Genomic DNA, 18908 nt, shown 5'->3' with positions numbered 1-18908 from the left:
AATAATAAAAATTTTTTTAAAAAGTGACTTCACTGATGTTCCTTTCCTGATAGGAGAGCTTGCAAGAACATGCATGTTTGTGTACAAAACAGGCTGACCCTAGGTCTTATGTCTATACAGGAAAGCACATTCTTATGATTCAGTTTTGATCATGATAGTCGAAGGAATTGCTTTGTGTATGTGAGATAAATAGTGGATGATACTTCCCATTCACTGCTTATTTTGTTTCTGACAACATTTAGGATAGATGCTAAGTTTTATTTAGAACAATGGAAAAAGTGATAGCTGTAGGCATCACCTGAAATTTTTAAGTAGTGTGAGTGAGATAAGTCAATAAGAAAAAATGAAAACAGGTTCATCAATCATCTTATATATTTACACTGATATTCCATACTTTAATGAATGTACATACAGCTTAAAAATAAATGGCATATGTAATAATACAAAGTATCATTTAAAATTTGTTTAATTATATACAATGCCATCTCTGATTCATATTAAATCATATGACTCTGACATAGTTATAATATGGCTAAAGATCATATTAAGTCAATTGATTTATTTCAGTTTCTGTTTCTGTGTAGACTACACTGGCAGATCTGTATTTGATAATCAGCTTTGCTAATGACTATGGTAGGGAATGTGTACATAGAGTCTTACAAGAGAATAGAATCCTATTCAGGAGAATAAAACCTAATGACCTTTTATAAAATAGACTGTTATGTTAAGGTCTGCATTATCAGGAACACCAGTTCAGGCCAAAAAAGGAATGATGGACCCAGAAGTGAAAAATTGTAGTCTCAGGTTTTTCCTCTCCCACAATGTTATAAAATTGAACTCTGTAGTTTAGTTTTTTTTTTTTTTTTTTTTTTCTGATGAAGTGGTAACTCATGAGTATTCTTTTAGCAAAACTAAGATGCATCACCTGGTATGGTATTTGTCATTTTAAAAGAAATTGTTCTTAATAAACCCAAGCAGTTTCATGAGATAAATGAGAATTTCCAACTTTTTGATATCAAAGTTTGGGGATGAAGTAGGAAAAATAGGAAGAAAGAACAGAAGAAAATAAAAATGGTTGGATATCTGACAGAGTAATTAAGTGAGTAATTAAATTGTGTAGAGTAGTTGGAAAAAAATGAGAATTCTAGGAAATAAATAACAGGGCAACTTATACTTCCAAAGTCTGATTTAAAAAATCACAACTACTTATTCTGAGACTTTGAGATCTGCAATCTTGGGCACTTCTCCAAATCTAGAATAACTGACCTTTTTAGACTTGCCATCACAAAGAATCTTTTCAGAGCCCCCTTTATGTCTTTGTTTCTCAGACTGTAGATAAAGGGATTCAGCATGGGTGTGACCACAGTGTACATCACCGAGGCTGTTGCACTTGAGTGTGAGCTGTGGGTAGCAGGAGAGCTAAGGTACACTCCTAGGCTCGTACAAAAGAATAAGGAGATGACTGAGAGGTGAGATGCACAGGTGGAAAACGCTTTATACTTCCCCTGAACTGATGAGATTCTGCATATACAGGAAACTATCTTTGAGTAAGAATAAAGGATACCAGCCAGGGGACCACCACCCAGAAGCACAACTGTAAGATACATTACCATATTATTAAGAAAGGTGTCAGAACAGGCAAGTTGGGTTATCTGACTGAGGTCACAAAAAAAGTCAGGGATTTCCACAACAGTGCAAAAAGAAAGCTGTAACAAAATTAAACTTTGTAACAAGGAATTCAGGATACTGATGGTCCAGGACACCAGAACCAGCAGAAAGCAGAGCCTAGGGTTCATAATGACCATATAGTGCAGTGGGTGACAGATGGCCACAAAGCGGTCATAGGCCATCACTGTGAGGAGGAAGATGTCCAACACTGCAGACAGTAGGAAAAAATACATTTGTGTGATGCAGCCTTCATAGGTTATAACTTTGCTCTGGGTCTGGACGTTCCACAACATCTTTGGGATAGTGGTAGAGGTGAAACAAATGTCTACAAAGGACAGATTGGTGAGAAAGAAGTACATGGGGGTGTGTAGGTGGGCGTCTGAGCTGACTGCCAGGATGATAAGCAGGTTTCCAAACACGGTGATCAGGTACATGGAGAGGAACAGTCCAAATATGAGGGCCTGCAGTTCTGGTTCCTGTGAGAATCCCAGAAGAAGAAACTCTGAAATTTCTGTATCATTCCCCAATTCCATGTAGTAGAGGTGACTGCCTGGAAACAAACAGACAAAAAAAAACAAAAAAAAACAAATGACATGACTAGTTTTATCTGAAATTGGCATTGTAATAATGTTGAAATTCTACAATTTTGCATTCAAAAATTAAAATCCATAATTTTTGTATGAAAATTTCTCCTTCAAGAGATCCCCTGTGCCATTTCTGAGTATCAACTTCTGGCCCATATCTAGCCTCCTCCCCAAATGGTCGTGTATTGGGGAGTTTAGATGAGAAATTCTGCCATGTTTTGGGGGAATATAAATTGAGGACTGACCTACTTCTAGATAAAGAGCATACTGTACTGAGAGATAGTTGCTATGAAGAAAGAGATCTAGTATGAAGAAGAAAGTCAATGGGGGTATTATGCTTTATTTTTTCTTGGGCTCCAAAATCACTGCGGATCGTGACTGCACCCTGGAATTAAAGGATGCTTGCTCCTTGGAAGAAAAGCTATGACAAACTTAGATAGCATATCAAAAAGCAGAGACATCACTTTGCTGACAAAGTTTCCTTATAGTCAAAACTATGGTTTCTCCAGTAGTCACGTACAGATGTGAGAGTTTGACTATAAAGAAGGCTAAAGGCCAAAGAATTGATGTTTTTGAACTGTGGTGTTAGAGAAGACTCTTGAGAGTCCCTTGGACTGCAAGATCAAACCAGTCAATCCTAAAGGAAGTCATCTCTGAATATTCATTGGAAGGACTGATGCTGAAGCTGAAGCTCCAAACCTTTGGCTATCTAATGCAAAGATCTGACTCTGCAAAAATCCCTGATGGTGGGAAACACTGAGGGCAGGAGGAGGAGAGGGCCACAGAGAATGAGATGGTTGGATGGCATCACCTGACTCAATGGACATGAGTTTGAGCAAACTTCCAGAAATGGTGAAGTACAGGGAAGCCTGGTGTGCTGCAGTCCATGGGGTTGCAAAGAGCTGCACATGTCTGAGTGAATAACAACAACAACAATGTTTTATGGAGTGTTCAGATAGTCTGCCAAACATCTGAACAGAGACCTCATGGAAGTGAGGGCCGGAAATGTGAGGTTATCTGAAGGAAATGTGTGAGGTGGACAGAGATAACCCCCAGGTGAAAGGACCTGAAAAGGTATTTGTTTCAGAAAATCAAGTTTGAAAGGAAGCTTTTGTATCCATGGGAAAGTCCATGAGGTAAAGTGATAAGATATAGTATTAGAAAATTTGGAGGTACCAAGAGGCCTCCTTGCAATGACCAGGCTATTCTCAATCTCAGGCACACAATTAGGAAAAACAATGTCACAAGCCAAGCTGTCAACATTAGATTATCTTTCTTCCCTAAGTGTAGTAATAGTACCTAAAGTCCAGTACTATTTTTGCAGAGTCAGCTCTTTGCATCAGATAGCCAAAGGATTGGAGCTTCAGCTTCAGTAGTACCTAAATACCCTGGACACATAAAACAGGGCTCTATTTAAATATGACAATTTTGTATTCAGACTGGCTTTCTGTGGGAGTGGGATAGGGGTAGGAGAGGGTGGTTCAAGAGGGAGGTGATACACACACACACACACACACACACACACACATGTATATAAAAGTGAAAAGTGAAAGTGAAAGTTTCTTAGTTGTGTCTGACCCTTTGCAACCCCATGAACTATACAGTCCCTGGAACTCTCCATACCAGAATACTGGAGTGGGTAGCCTTTCCCTTCTCCAGAAAATCTTTCCAACCCAGGGATCAAACCCAGGTGTCCTGCATTGCAGGCAGATTCTTTACCAGCTGAGCCACAAGAGAGGCCCAAGAATATTGGAGTGGGCAGCCTATCCCTTCTCCAGTGGATCTTCCCAACCCAGGAATTGAACTGGGTCTCCTGCATTGCAGGCAGATTCTTTACCAACTGCTATCAGGGAAGCCCATCTTATATAATTATGGATGATTTGCGATGTTGTCTGGCAGAAACCAACACAACATTGTAAGCCAATTTTCCACTGATTAAAAAAAAAGACTCCATCTTCTTTTTTAGGCTGCATATGGAATGGGTGAATTTAACTCAGAGGACCATTACTACAGAGGACCTACTACTGTAGGAAAGAATTCCTTAGAAGAAATGAAGTAGCCATCATAGTCAATAAAAGAGTCTGAAATGTAGTACTTGGGTGCAATCACAAAAATGAGAGAATGATCTCTGCTCACTTCCAAGCCAAACCATTCAATATCACAGTAATCCAAGTCTATGCCCCAATCAGTAAAGCTGTAAAAGCTGAAGTTGAATGATTCTATTAAGACCTACAAGACCTTCTAGAACTAACACCCAAAAAAGATGTCCTTTTAAAACACTATAGGGGACTGGAATGCAAAAGTAGAAAGTCAAAAAATACCTGGAGTAACAGGCAAATTTGGCCTTGGAGTACAGAATGAAGCTAATAGAGTTTTTACAAGAGAACACACTGGTCATAGCAAGCACCCTCTTCCAACAACACAAGAGAAGACTCTGCACATGGACATCACCAGACAGTCAACACTGAAATCAGATTGATTATATTCTTTGCAGCCAAAGATGGAGAAGCCCTATACAGTCAGAAAAAAAAGACCAGGAGCTGACTGTGGCTCAGATCATGAACTCCCTATTTCCAAACTCAGATTTAAATTGAAGCAAGTAGGGAAAACCACTAACCATTCATGTATGACTCAAACCTCTTATGATCATAGAGTGAAAGTGACAAAAATTTCAAGGGATTAGATCTGATAGAGTGCCTGAAGAACTATGGATGAAGGTTCTTGACATTGTAGAAGAGGCAGTGATCAAGACCATCCCCAAGAAAAAAGAAGTGACAAAAGGCAAAATGGTTGTCTAAGGAGGCCTTACAAACAGCTATGAAAAGAAGACAATTAAAAGCCAAAGGAGAAAAGGAAAGATATACCCATTTAAATGCAGAGTTCCAAAGAATAGCAAGGAGAGATAAGAAAGTCTTCCTCAGTGATCAATGCAAAGAAAGAGAGGAAAACAATAGAATGGGAAGGCTAGGGATTTCTTCAAGAAAATTAGAGATGCCAAGGAAACTTTTCATGCAAAGATGGGCACAATAAAGGACAGAGTGGTATGAACCTATCAGAAGCAGAAGATATTAAGAAGAGGTGGCAAGAATACACAGAAGAATTGAACAAAAAAGATCTTCATGACTCAGATAACCACAATGGTGTGATCACTCACCTAGAGCCAGATATCCTGGAATGTGAAGTCAAGTGGACCTTAGGAAGAATCACCATGAACAAAGCTAGTGGAGGTGATGGAATTCCAGTTGAGCTATTCCACATCCTAAAGGATGATGCTGTGAAAGTGCTGTACTCAATAAGCCAGCTAATTTGGAAAACTCAGCAGTGGCCATGGGACTGGAAAAGGTCAGTTTTCATTCCAATCCCAAAGAAAGGCAATGCCAAAAAATGCTCAAACTACCACACAATTGCACTCATCTCACACGCTAACAAAGGAATGCTCAAAATTCTCCAAGCCAGGCTTCAACAGTACATGAACATGAACTTCCAGATGTTCAAACTCGATTTAGAAAAGCCAGAGAAGACAGATAAAATTGCCAACATCTGATGGATCATCAAAAAAGCAAGAGAGTTCCAGAAAAACATCTACTTCTGCTTTATCAACTACAGCAAGACCTTTGACTGTGTGGATCACAATAAACTGTGAAAAATTCTAAAACAGATGGGAATTCCAGACCACCTGACCTGCCTCTTCAGAAACCTATACGCCGGTCAGGAAGCATCAATTAGAATTGGACATGGAAAAACAGACTGCTTCCAAGGAGCACATCAACGCTGTATATTGAATCCCTGCTTATTTAACTTGTATGCAGAGTACGTCATGAGAAATGCTGGTTTGGATAAAGCACGAGGTGGAATTAAATTGCTGGGAGAAATATCAATAACCTCAGATATGCAGATGACACCACCCTTGTGGTGGAAAACAAGAAGAACTAAAGAGCCTTTTGATGAAAGTGAAAGAGGAGAGTGAAATATTTCATTTCAGTTGCTCAGTTGTGTCTGACTCTTTGCAACCCCATGAATCGCAGCACTCTAGGCCTCCCTGTCCAGCACCAACTCCTGGAGTTCACCCAAACTTATATCCATTGAGTTGGTGATACCATCCAGTCATCTCATTCTCTGTTGTCCCCTTCTCCTCCTGCCCCAAATCCCTCCCAGCATCAGGATCTTTTCCAATGAGTCAACTCTTCTCATGAGGTGGCCAAAGTACTGGAGTTTCAGCCTCAGCATCAGTCCTTCCAATGAACACCCAGGACTGATCTCCTTTAGGATGGACTGGTTGGATCTCCTTGCAGTCCAAGGGACTCTCAAGAGTCTTCTCCAACACCACAGTTCAAAAGCATCAATTCTTCAGCACTCAGCTTTCTTCACAGTCCAACTCTTACATCCACACATGATCACTAGAAAAACCATAGCCTTGACTAGCTGGACCTTAGTTGGCAAAGTAATATCTCTGCTTTTGAATGTGCTATCTAGGTTGGTCATAACTTTCCTTCCAAGGAGTAAGCGTCTTTTAATTTCATGGCTGCACTCATCATCTGCAGTGATTTTGGAACCCAGAAAAATAAAGTCTGACACTGTTTCCACTGTTTCCCCATCTATTTCCCATGAAGTGATGGGACCCGATGCCATGATCTTTGTTTTCTGAATGTTGAGCTTTAAGCCAACTTTTTCACTCTCTTCTTTCACTTTCATCAAGAGTCTTTTGAGTTTCTCTTCACTTTCTGCCATAAGGGTGGTGTCATCTGCATATCTAAGGTTATTGATATTTCCCCTGGGCAATCTTGATTCCAGCTTGTGCTTCTTCCAGCCCAGCATTTCTCGTGATGTACTCTGCATAAAAGTTAAATAAGCAGGGTGACAATATACAGCCTTGACATACTCCTTTTCCTATTTGGAACCAGTCTGTTGTTCCATGTCCAGTTCTAACTGTTGCTTCCTGACCTGCATACAGGTTTCTCAAAAGGCAGGTCAGTTGGTCTGGTATTCCCATCTCTTTCAGAATTTTCCACAGTTTATTGTGATCGACACAGTCAAAGGCTTTGGCATAGTCAATGAAGCAGAAATAGATGTTTTTCTGGAACTCTCTTGCTTTCTCGATGATCCAGTGGATGCTGGCAATTTGATCTCTGGTTCCTCTGCCTTTTCTAAAACCAGCTTGAACATCTGGAAGTTCATGGTTCACGAATTGCTGAAGCCTCGCTTGGAGAATTTGAGCATTACTTTACTAACATGTGAGATGAGTGCAATTGTGTGGTAGTTTGAGCATTCTTTGGCATTGCCTTTCTTTGGGATTGGAATGAAAACTGACCTTTTCCAGTCCTGTGGCCACTGCTGAATTTTCCAAATTAGCTGGCATAATGAGTGCAGCACTTTCACAGCATCATCCTTTAGGATGTGGAATAGCTCAACTGGAATTCCATCACCTTCACTAGCTTTGTTCGTAGTGATGCTTTCTAAGGCCCACTTGACTTTGCACTCCTGGATGTCTGGCTCTAGGTGAGTGATCACACCATCGTGGTTATCTTGGTCATGAAGATCTTTTTTGTTCAGTTCTTCTGTGTATTCTTGCCACCTCTTCTTAATATCTTCTGCTTCTGTTATATCCATACCATTTCTGTCCTTTATCGAGCCTTTTTTTGCATGAAATATTCCCTTGGTATCTCTAATTTTCTTGAAGGGATCTCTAGTCTTTCCCATTCTGTTGTTTTCCTCTCTTTCTTTGCATTGATTGCTGAGGAAGACTTTCTTATCTCTCCTTGCTATTCTTTGTAACTCTGCATTCAAATAGGAATATCTTTCCTTTTCTCCTTTGCTTTTTGTTTCTCTTCTTTTCACATCTATTTGTAAGGCCTCCCCAGACAGCTGTTTTGCTTTTTTGCTTTTCTTTTCCATGGGGATGGTCTTGATCCCTGTCTCCTGTACAATGTCTTGAAGCTCTGTCCATAGGGAAAAAGTTGGCTTAAAACTAAGATAATAGAATCCAGTCCCATCACTTCATCCCAAATAAACGTGGAAAAAATGGAAACAGTGACAGATTTTATTTTTGGGGGCTCCAAAATCACTGCAGATGGTGACTTCAAGCATGAAATTAAAAGATGCTTACTACTTGGAAGAAAAGCTATGACCAACCTAGACAACATATTAAAAAGCAGAGACATGCCTGATACAGGATACTCGGGGCTGGTGCACTGGGTTGACCGAGAGGGATGGTACAGGGAGGGAGGTGGAAGGGGGGTTCAGGATGGGGACCACGTGTACACTTGTGGATTCATGTTGATGTATGGCAAAACCAATACAATATTGTAAAGTTAAAAAAAAAAAAGTAATTCTTCAATAAAAAGCAGAGACATTACTTTGCCAACAAAGATCCCTCTAGTCAAAGCTACAGTGTTTCCAGTGGTCATGTATGGATCTGAGAGTTGGACTATAAAGAAAGCTGAGCACCAGAAATTGATGCTTTTGAACTGTGATTTGGTGAAGACTTTTGAGAGTCCCTTGGACTTCAAGGAGATCAAACCAGTCAATCCTAAAGGAGATCAGTCCTGAGTGTTCATTGGAACGGCTGATGTTGAAGTTGAAACTAAAATACTTTAGCCACCTGATGCGAAGAGCTGACTCACTGGAAAAGACGCTGATGCTGAGAAAGATTGAAGGCAGGAGGAGAAGGGTTGACAGAGGATGAGATGGTTGAATGGCATCACTGACTCAATGGACATGAGTTTGAGTAAACTCTGGGAGTTGGTGATGGACTGGCGTGCTGCAGTGCATGGGGTTGCAAAGAGTTGGACAAGAATGTACTACTGAACTGAACTGAACTCATATCATCTATATGAATCTTCTTTTTTTAAACATTTCCACAAAAGATACTCTCTTACAATAATTTACACAATAAGGTAATCAGTGTGCAATTTTAATTTAATTCCATATTTATATTCTCTGCTAGTCTGTGAATGTCATGAGCCAGGTATCAATGTCATACATAATCCTTAACACCCCATACTTTAGTTGGAAACAGTAGCTGAATAGATATATATTGCATAAAGGAATGAAAGAATGTGTTCTCAAAGAAATTGCCTATGATTAGAAAACAAAATGAAGCTGGGAAACAGTAAATAGATTTGGAAGACATGCTGGAGGAATGTTTTTTATATTCTATTAGAGGTTCAGACCTGTTACAGCTACAGTCTATGCAGTTTGTAAGACCAAAATAGAATACAGTAAAACATGAAAATATCAGGATGTGTCATATGTAGTAAATGTTTTTGGTTTTCTTTGTTTAGCTTCCTTGTGTTTCTGTGTGTTTGCACAGGTGCATACATGTGTATTTATTCCTTGTCTGTGCACACATACTAGATCATATGTAAATTTCCTGTTTCACTGTGCCTGCGAGGGTGTGAAGTCACTTCAGTCGTGTCTGACTCTGCCATCCTTTGGACTGTAGCCTGCCACTCTCCTCTGTACACGGGATTCTCCAAGCAAAAATACTGAACTGGGTAGCCATGCCGTCCTCCAGGGGATCTTCCTGACCCAGGATTGAACCCATGCCTCTTACATCTCCTGCATTGGCAGGTGGGTTCTTTACCACTTGGGTCACCTGTTTACTCTAGGACTCAGTCAAAAACATTTCTTATCCATTGCAGTAAACACAAGAATAGTTTTGAAAGAAGCCTAGTTCCTGCTAAGAGAGAAACAATAAAAATAAAGAGCTCAACAGAAGAATCAGTTTGCAGAGAGAACATGAAGCAGTACGCATGCTAAAGTGACCTCAGACCCAAGGAACCACACACTCACTACATCTTTATTCCTCCACTGTCTTATTACAGTATCCATCTCATTCCTCTGAGGTGTAGGAATTAGTTATTCCTGTCTTTTCTGTGTTTGAGTGCATTTATTACTTTTTAAAATTATGAGCTTTCTATGTGGCTCAGTTAGTAAAGTATCCTCCTGCAATTCAGGAAACCCAGATTTTATCCTTGAGTCAGGAAGATCCCTTGGAGAAGAAAATAACAACCCGCTCCAGTATTCTTGCCTGGGAAATCCCATGGACAGAGGAGTCTGATCAGTTACAGTCCATGAGGTCACAAAAGTCAGACGCGACATAGGGACTGAAACACCACCATTTTTGATATGGTCCAATATTGGATGAAGCTGGCCCTTTTCTCTCTCTCTCTCTTTTTTTTCTGTTGCATCTTTCTTTGTTATTCTTTGGCTTTGTATTCTGATCTCTTTTTGACAAACCTGTTGGTCACATTCTACTTTTGTTTCTGATTCCTATTCCAAAGATAAAGTTCACATGCTACAAACCTTCCACATTCTACAAAAATCTTCCCCTTTCTTCATTTGGTTTATGCCTGAGGACTTTTTGTCACATATGCATTTATTTTATTGTAATATTCTTTCTCCATCAGAATGTGAGACCCTAACAGACAGGGACCTCACCTGATTTGTTCAGTGTTCACTCTTGAGGTTTCAGAAAGGTGTGCATTTATGCAGAAATAAATTTTATAAAACACAAAGAATATCAGGGGAAATAAAAGCAGATTAAATGTAGCTGATTCGAAACAATTTTACTAAACAATATTGAATATTAGGAAAAGAGTAAGATGAATCTAAAAGAAAATATACAAAATAACAACACTCAAGTTAACATAAGTTTAAATATAAATGAAATAGGTGTAATCTTATGAAAAGGATTGGAAATATAATTTTTAAAAACAGTGAAGGAAGCAGTATCTAACACTACAAATTCCAAATGTATAAACATAAATGGATTCAAACATGCTTTTAAAAAAGATGTAAGCAATCTTAAGCTGAATACAAACATGTTTTCGACAAGGTGGCAGCAAAGGATGACTACTATGTTTAAAAAGCAATGGGTGGGAGGACAAAATATAGCCAACTGATGTACTGGACAACTCACAATTTATAAACTCTCACACAACCCAACAAATACATCATACATACATACATGTGCGTGGGTGCCTGCATGCTCAGTCACTTCAGTCATGTCTGACTCTTTGCAACCCCACGGACTGTAGCCCACCAGGCTCCTCTCACCATGAGATTTCCCAGGCAAGAATACTGGAATGAGTTGCCATGCCCACCTCCAGGGGATTGTCCTGACCTGGGGATCAAACTCGTGTCTGCCTGCATCTTCTGCATTGCAGGTGGATTCTTTACACACTGAACCACCTGGAAAGCATATATATATATGGTGGGGTATATTTGAGCAATTATATATAGAAACTATATATATATAGCAAGCATATATATATATATATATACATACATAATATTTAAATGGTAAATAGTAAGCTTCTTTTAAAAATCATAACTTTTTGTTTGAAAGAATGCAATAAAAAAAAAGAATAAAGGAAGAGAGGAATAGGGAATCTGTGGTAAGGGAACTGGTTGCAGCTTAGACCAGTTTTGGGTGAAATGGTGTCACAAAAAGACACCTAACACACCACTGCAGGGAAGGGGAAGGGTGGGGAGAGAAACACTACATGTATCTCTATTTTCAGCAGTAAGACTTTTCAAAGTATTAAAAATATGTCTAATTCTATCCTTCTTCCACATGTTGGAGTGCTGTTCCTGGCATTTTCTAAGTTGGTGATGAAATGATTTATAAAGGAAATAAAATAGCCAAAAAAAGGAATAAAATCACTCAAACACCAGTATATAAAATAAAAAGCTTACACAGACAATTAGCAGTAGAGAGAGTAAATGGCTAATAAATCTAAAACTATGTTCAGTCTCTCAGCTGGTGAACTAATTGCAAAGTTAATCCCTTTAACATATGCCTGTTTATATATTAAATGCAACTTCTTTGTCAAGTGAATATTCAGGGTGAGTGGAGCTTCCGTGAAATGTGTATCTCAAGAACTGTGGCTATCAGGCAATAACTACTCCATTGATCTGTGTGTGCTCAGCGCATGCTCGGTCATGTCTGACTCTTTGTGACCCAGTTGACTGAAGCCGCCAGTCTCCTCTATCCATGGGATTTCCCAGGCAAGAATACCAAAGTGAATTTTCCAAGGGAAGATTCTCCAGGGGAAGATTCCCTAGGGGAATCTTCCTGACCCAGGAATCAAACCTGTGTCTCATGTTTCCTGCATCGGCAGGTAGATCCTTTACCACTATGCCACCTGGGATCCTAATGAATATAGAAGTTGCTCAAATACACCCCATCTTAAAAATTAAAACAAATAATGAAATGTCCACATTTCACTGCAAACCATTCCTAATCTAATAGTTTATTTTCCTACTCCCTTAAACAGTAAAACTTCTGGGAAAGATTGAAGGCAGGAGGAAAGGGGATGATAGAGGATGAGATGGCATTACCAATTCAGTGGGAGTTTGTGTAAACCCCAGGAGATAGTGAAGGACAAGGAAGCCTGGCATGCTGGGGTTGCAAAGAGTTGGACACTACTGAGCAACTGAACAAGCCCCCCCCCACCATTTCTTCTTGAGTCTCATCCAACTAGATTTTCATTCCCATCCCATAACTGTTAACAACAATCCTTGATTTGCTGAATCTGATAGACATTTATTTTTTAACATACTAAATAAATGTATTATAAATTAGTCAATCAAACAAACAATCACGGAGACCTCTATGCTCCAGGCCAGCTGTTTGTCTTTTCAAATGACCTCAGGTAAATGTTCATAGGTTTCATAGGTTTCACTCTTTCTAACTTTCTCCTGCAGTGCCCACTGGAGTCTTTTACTCACCTGGCTGGAACAGTTGAGAGGAAGGTCTTTATGTGGAAATCCAAATTCCTCCCTGGATGGCTGATGATGGAGACTGAAGTTCTGTCTTCCAACAAGAGAGCAGGAAGGAGTGAAGCAGAATAGGACTAGGGAGTGCAAATGCAAAAACCATGCCCACTCCAGCTCAAGGTGGAGCTGCTCAGACATTGCAGCCACGGAGATGGTCATAGCTCCTTATAGTTCCTGTACCTGCTCATTATACGTGCTCAGCACATTTTCCCTTATTACTCCAACCTTGATCACATCGTTTCCTCAGGGGAATTTGTCTGGACAGAATGGATTTTTTCCCCCACTGATTTGTTGATCCCAAGTGACCAGGTGAGAAGTCAAGTATATTCAGTTCTTATTACTACTCCAGATTCTCTCCTGGCTTCCAGAGGTCTGACACTAAAATGTTTTATAAACTTCAATCATAATTTCCTCCAAGTCTAATCCTGAGGAACCTGTCTTGACTCGGTATCTTGGGTCTTGAAGGCACTGGTTTATGGTGAGAAGGCAGCTCTTGATATATCCAGAAAATTAGTATTATGTCTTCAATAAGGGAGAGAAGTGTGTCCCTTTGCTATAAAATCATGGGTAAAATAACCCTTGGATTCATAATGCTTTCCTCACATCAATTAGGAATTTTGTATTTTTTTAATATTTTATTTTATTTTTTAACTTTACAATATTGTATTGGTTTTTTAATAGAAGTGTTAAACTGTTTTTTCACCCTTTACTTATAAAATGTTTGGGAATTATAAGAGATACACTTAGATTTTTTGACACACCATAGGCAGAGCTTAGAATCATAAATATATTGTCTCATTTAAATTTTACAACAGGCCATCCTATGAGGACTATACTATTTTGAATCTTCTTCTAAATTTTCAGAATTATGAGGTGATTGGCTCAAAGTTATGAACTGAGTAAGGCATGTGCTTTGATTACAACACAGACTATTTCCTAGTTCTTTTGCTCTGGCTCAGTGGTTCTCAATCAGAGATGATTTTGGCTCCAGAGGACACTTGGAAATATCTGGAGAAATATTTGATTGTCATATCTGGGGAAGTACAATTGAAACAAAGTATGCTGAGGCAAGTGATACAATTTAACAAAACTAAAATGCACAGGACATCCCCTAACACAAGGAATTACCCATCACAATGTCAATGTTGAGAAACAATGTTCACTAAATAAGCGCTTCTCCCAACATCAATGAGTGTGTGAATAACTACGGAATATTTTTCAAATACAGGCTTTGATTTGACAAGAATAGAGTGTTCTAGAGATTCAGTATTTCTTTTTTTTTTAATTTAAATTTAAAGTTCCCAGATGTTGTTGATGTTGCAGGTCAGGTCCTGTTCTGTGGACCACTCTCATGAGTATCAAGACTGTGGGCCAGTGTTACAGTCAGGTGTATGTATTTTAGATTTTCCCATTAGGATTCTTCCTTCCCACCTCAGGTCTGATGAAAGGTGGTCAGATGTTGGATCTGGTCATTTAATATCTGAATACCTAAGTTTACATGTGCTTCTTGAGTATTTCTCTCTTGACAGGAAATAGACTTTTAACCTTTATTTCCTTATCTATAAACTGGGGAATTTCCACCTAAGGAGCTGATGTGAGAAGTTGATGATATTTTAGAGTCACAGAAAATTACGTGTCACAAACAGATGCTCAATCCATAGCACCTGTTATGATTTTGTCCAAGTTCCAAAATTACTAAGATCGTTTGGACTTCAGAGAATTTACTGAATAGAAATGAGTCCAGGATGACTGCTCTTGGGAGAGAGTGAGATGTGATCTTGAAGGCATATCTGCTCTGAGGGCCCCACACAGGAAGCAGAGTGATTGTGAGGACACATCACATCAGTTGTTCTACACAGGACATAAACTGTGACACCCTCATGTTGGCTCTATATAGCCTCAGGAAGAATTTTTATTCTCTCTGTCTATTTTACCATGTTTCTATGATCTACTAGGGCTTCCTGGTGTCTCAGTGGTAAAGAATCCACCTGCAATGCAGAAGACGCAGGTTCCATCCCTGGGTTGGGAAGATCCCCAGCGGTAGGAAATGTCAACCCACTACAGTATTCCTACCTGGGAAATCCCATGGAGAGAGGAGACTGGTGGGCTACAGTCCATGTGCTCAGAAGGAGTTGGACAGGATTTGGAGACTAAACAGCAACAAATACCTTACTAAGTATGTGTGTAAAACTGCTGTTTCTTAAATCATACCTTTCTCCAACTCTTCTTATCTTCCTTTGTTGCAAGTCTATAGCATATAATTGAAAAAGATTTGCTGCTAATAGAAGTATAGACTATCTGTGTGGTTGTTTCTTCCCCAGGTGGACCTTTTAAATTCTTCACAAGTATTGGTTTACTCTTACTTCTTACTCTTAGGAGGACTGCACATCCTCACCCATTGCTTTGAGTCTTGAATGTGCCTCAGGTGGAAGGAGTGCATGTCCCCAATGATTGGCTTTGAACTTGGATGTGTCACATACTTTGCTGGATAGAATGAGGGCAGACATGAGGTGCTCAGTGCCAAAGGAGAAGCTCAAAGAGGCTTTAGGAAAGTCTACCCTTTCTACTACTGTCCCTCTCTATAATGAGAAAGAGCACCTTTCACATAGGAGCTGGTCTATCGGCATGACTCCCAAAATGAAGATATGCGTGCAAACTAGCACAGTCAGGTCACAGCCATAGACACCTTGCAGGATGTGTCTAATATGATAAAAATACACTTTCATTATTGTAAGCCATTGTGATTTGAGGAGTAGCTTCTTACCAAGCAAGCTGACTGACTACTACCTTATATATACAGCAGTAAATTGTTAGTCACTCAGTCATATCCAACTCTTTGTGACCCTATGGACTGTAACCTGCCAAGCCCCTCTATCCATGTGATTTTCCAGGCAAGAATACCAGAGTGAGTTGTCTTCTCTTTCTCCAGAGTATCTCCTCTGCCCAAGGATTGAACCTGGATCTCCTGCATTGCAGGCAAATTCTTTATTGCCTGAGCCACCAGGGAAGCCCCAGTTTACACAGTGCTACATGTCAATTATATCTAAAGAATACTGGAAGAAAAAGAAGGGCAAAGGACATTTTTCCTTTGGACATTTTTTCATTTTTCCAAAGGACAAAGATATACAGTTGTCCAACAAATACATGAAAAGGTGTTCAATTACCATGACTATTCAGGTAAATGTATATCAAAACTATGCTGGGATATAACTTCACACCATTAGAATGTATTTTATTGAAAAGACAACAGCTAATAAATACTGGAGAAGATGTGGAGAAAAGGAAACACTTTAGTACTCTTGGTGGGATAGTAAACTAGTACAGCCATCATGCAAAACTGCATGGAAGCTCCTCAAGAAATTAAAATAGAACTACAATATAATCCAGCAATTCCACTTCTAGGATATATTCAGAGGAAGTGAAAAACATTATCTTAAAGGACATCTGCAGGCCTACGTTCATTCACAACAGTCATTGTATGGAGACAAACTGCTGATGGATAAAATGTGGTAGAAATCGACAAGGAAATTTAAATTTAAATAGAAGGAAACCCTGTCATTTGCAACAATATGGCTAGACCTTGAAAGCATTATGCTAAGTGAAGTAAGTCAGAAAAAGATAAAAATTATATGATATTGCTTATGTTTAATATAAAAAATAAACATATAGAAGAAAAGTAGAATGGCTATTGTAAGGTGCTGGGCATGGGGATTGAGGAGTGATTGGCAAGAGAGTCCAAATTTTTAGATACAAGATAATTAGGTTGAAGATCTCATAAATAGCATGATGAATACAGTTGAAAATACTGAGTTGTATAATTGAAAGTGCTAAGACTGTAGAACTGTGAGAGGTATAAGCAGAGTCTAGTTTCATCTTTCTAAGTGTGAATACCCAGTTTTCAAGGACCATTTATTAAAGAGACAGTCTCTTCTCCACTGAGCATTCTTGTCTGGTTTGTCAAATATTAAGTGATCATGTATGCATGGGTTTACTTCCAGGCTCTCCACTGTGGTATACTGGTCTTAACATGTCTCTTATTATGCCAGCACCATGCTATTTTGATTACTACTCTTAGTAAAATAAAAGAAAAATTATGACTAGGTATTAGAAAAGGGAGAAGAAACTGAGTCCAAAATTAGAAGAAGAAAGGAAACAAAGATTGAGTCAGAGAAATATAATAATGGTGAGGAAAGCAATATCAAATATTGTTTTTAAAAAAACTGAGCTGGTTCTTTGAAAAGTTAAAATTGACAAAACTTTAGCTAGACTAACCAAAAAAAAAAAATTAGCGAATATGACAAAATTTATGAAAGAGGAAATATTTCATTAAGATCAGTAGAGGATTCACATTTGTAGGGAGAAATGTACATTTTTAAGCAGAAAAAAGCTAATTGAATAATAAAAATAAATATTTCAAATAATTCTACATCCAAATGGAACAAACCAAAAAAGAAAAAAAAAGAAAAGCTTTTGCCTGGGCACCAGTCTTCCACACTTCAATACAGCATGAGAATGAAATTTATTGCTTAGTAATATAAAATCTAATTTAAAATTTTGCTTCATCATATATAGTTAAGGTCTTCCTTGACTCAAAGACCATATTAAGTCAACCTATCTATTCAAATTTATGTTTCTGTGTAGACTTCACATGGAGATACATATTTGATAAACATTTTGCCAGTCGCTATGTCAGGGATGTGGACATGACTGAATAAAAATACAGAATGTTAAGGAGGAGACTAAAACTCAGTCACCACCTCTAAAGCATGAACATGTATGCTAAGTCACTTCAGTAGTGTCTGACTCTTTGAGACCCTATGGACTGTAGCCCACCAAGCTCCTCTGTCCATGGGATTCATCAAGCAAGAATACTGGAGTAGGTTGCCATTCCCTTCTCCAGCATATCTTCCTGACTCAAGGATTGAACGGGCAGCTTCTGCATTGGCAGGCAGCTTCTTTACCACTACTGCCACCTGGGAAGCCCATCTATAAAGCACATTATTAGTTAAACTCTACATTATCAGGAAGAACAGTTAAGGTAGTTATATATAAATAAATGATGTATGCAAATATGGCATACTGTGGTCTCAGATGTTCCTCTGTTATAAAATATACATTGTCTGGGTTTTCAAGTGTAGTTTTTATTCACATGAGAAATACAACTAATAACTCCAGTATAAAAAGGGAAAAAAAAAAAAAACTTGGGATGATAAATATAGTTTGAGAAGAAATTATTTGTAAGACATTCAGGCTGCCCTATGGGGGGTAAAAACAGGAATTTCCAAATATTTCTGATACAAGATTGGGGAAAATTTTGCAACAGTAGGAAAGCAAATGGCAAACTATCTATATATGAGACAGGAAAAAAAGTCTAATAAGGTGAGCTACATACATTTCACAGAGAAGGTGCCAAGTAGAGTTTATTCCATATGAGTAATACAACTCACGACTATTCTTAGTAAAACAAAAGAAAAAAAAAAAAAACTTGTGATAATATTTCACCTGAGAAGAGATTGTTCTTAAGACATTCATATTCTCAAGAACCAGAACTTTGCAACTATTTGTTGTAAGTTTGGGAAAGCTCTGTGAAAACAGGAGAATAGACAAATGGAAAAACTGTATGGGTATCCGAGCAGAAAAGTTGATAAATTGAGTACTTAAGTGTAGAGAGAACTTGAAGTCACAGACATGGAAATTTCAAGACACAACAGAAAGAGAAATTTCTACTTCCACAATTTGATCCAATAAAGGTAGTTTCAGGGTCCATTGATTTTAGCCCTGCAATCATGGGTACTTCCTCAGTCCTAGAATAGTTGGCCTTTTTGTAGAAACCATCCAAATGAATCTTTTCAGAGATCTCTTTATGTCTTTATT

At 38.7% G+C, this 18908-nt stretch overlaps 1 protein-coding gene across 1 annotated transcript; it reads right to left on the bottom strand.

The window, feature by feature from the left end:
- Positions 1 to 1202: 1202 nt before the first annotated feature.
- On the bottom strand, positions 1203 to 2225 carry LOC147368349 (olfactory receptor 7A10-like). Its single transcript, XM_086408789.1, has one exon. It carries the CDS (start codon positions 2199 to 2201, stop codon positions 1203 to 1205), a length of 999 nt encoding a protein of 332 aa, XP_086264915.1. The 5' UTR covers positions 2202 to 2225.
- Between the last annotated feature and the right edge of the window lie 16683 nt (positions 2226 to 18908).

The sequence above is a fragment of the Bos grunniens genome, chromosome 7, assembly GCF_055505025.1.
Source record: "Bos grunniens cultivar Pamir isolate PY7600 chromosome 7, Bosgru_T2T1.0, whole genome shotgun sequence".
Classification (NCBI taxonomy): Eukaryota; Metazoa; Chordata; class Mammalia; order Artiodactyla; family Bovidae; genus Bos; species Bos grunniens.
This window is presented reverse-complemented; position numbering and strand designations above follow the sequence as displayed.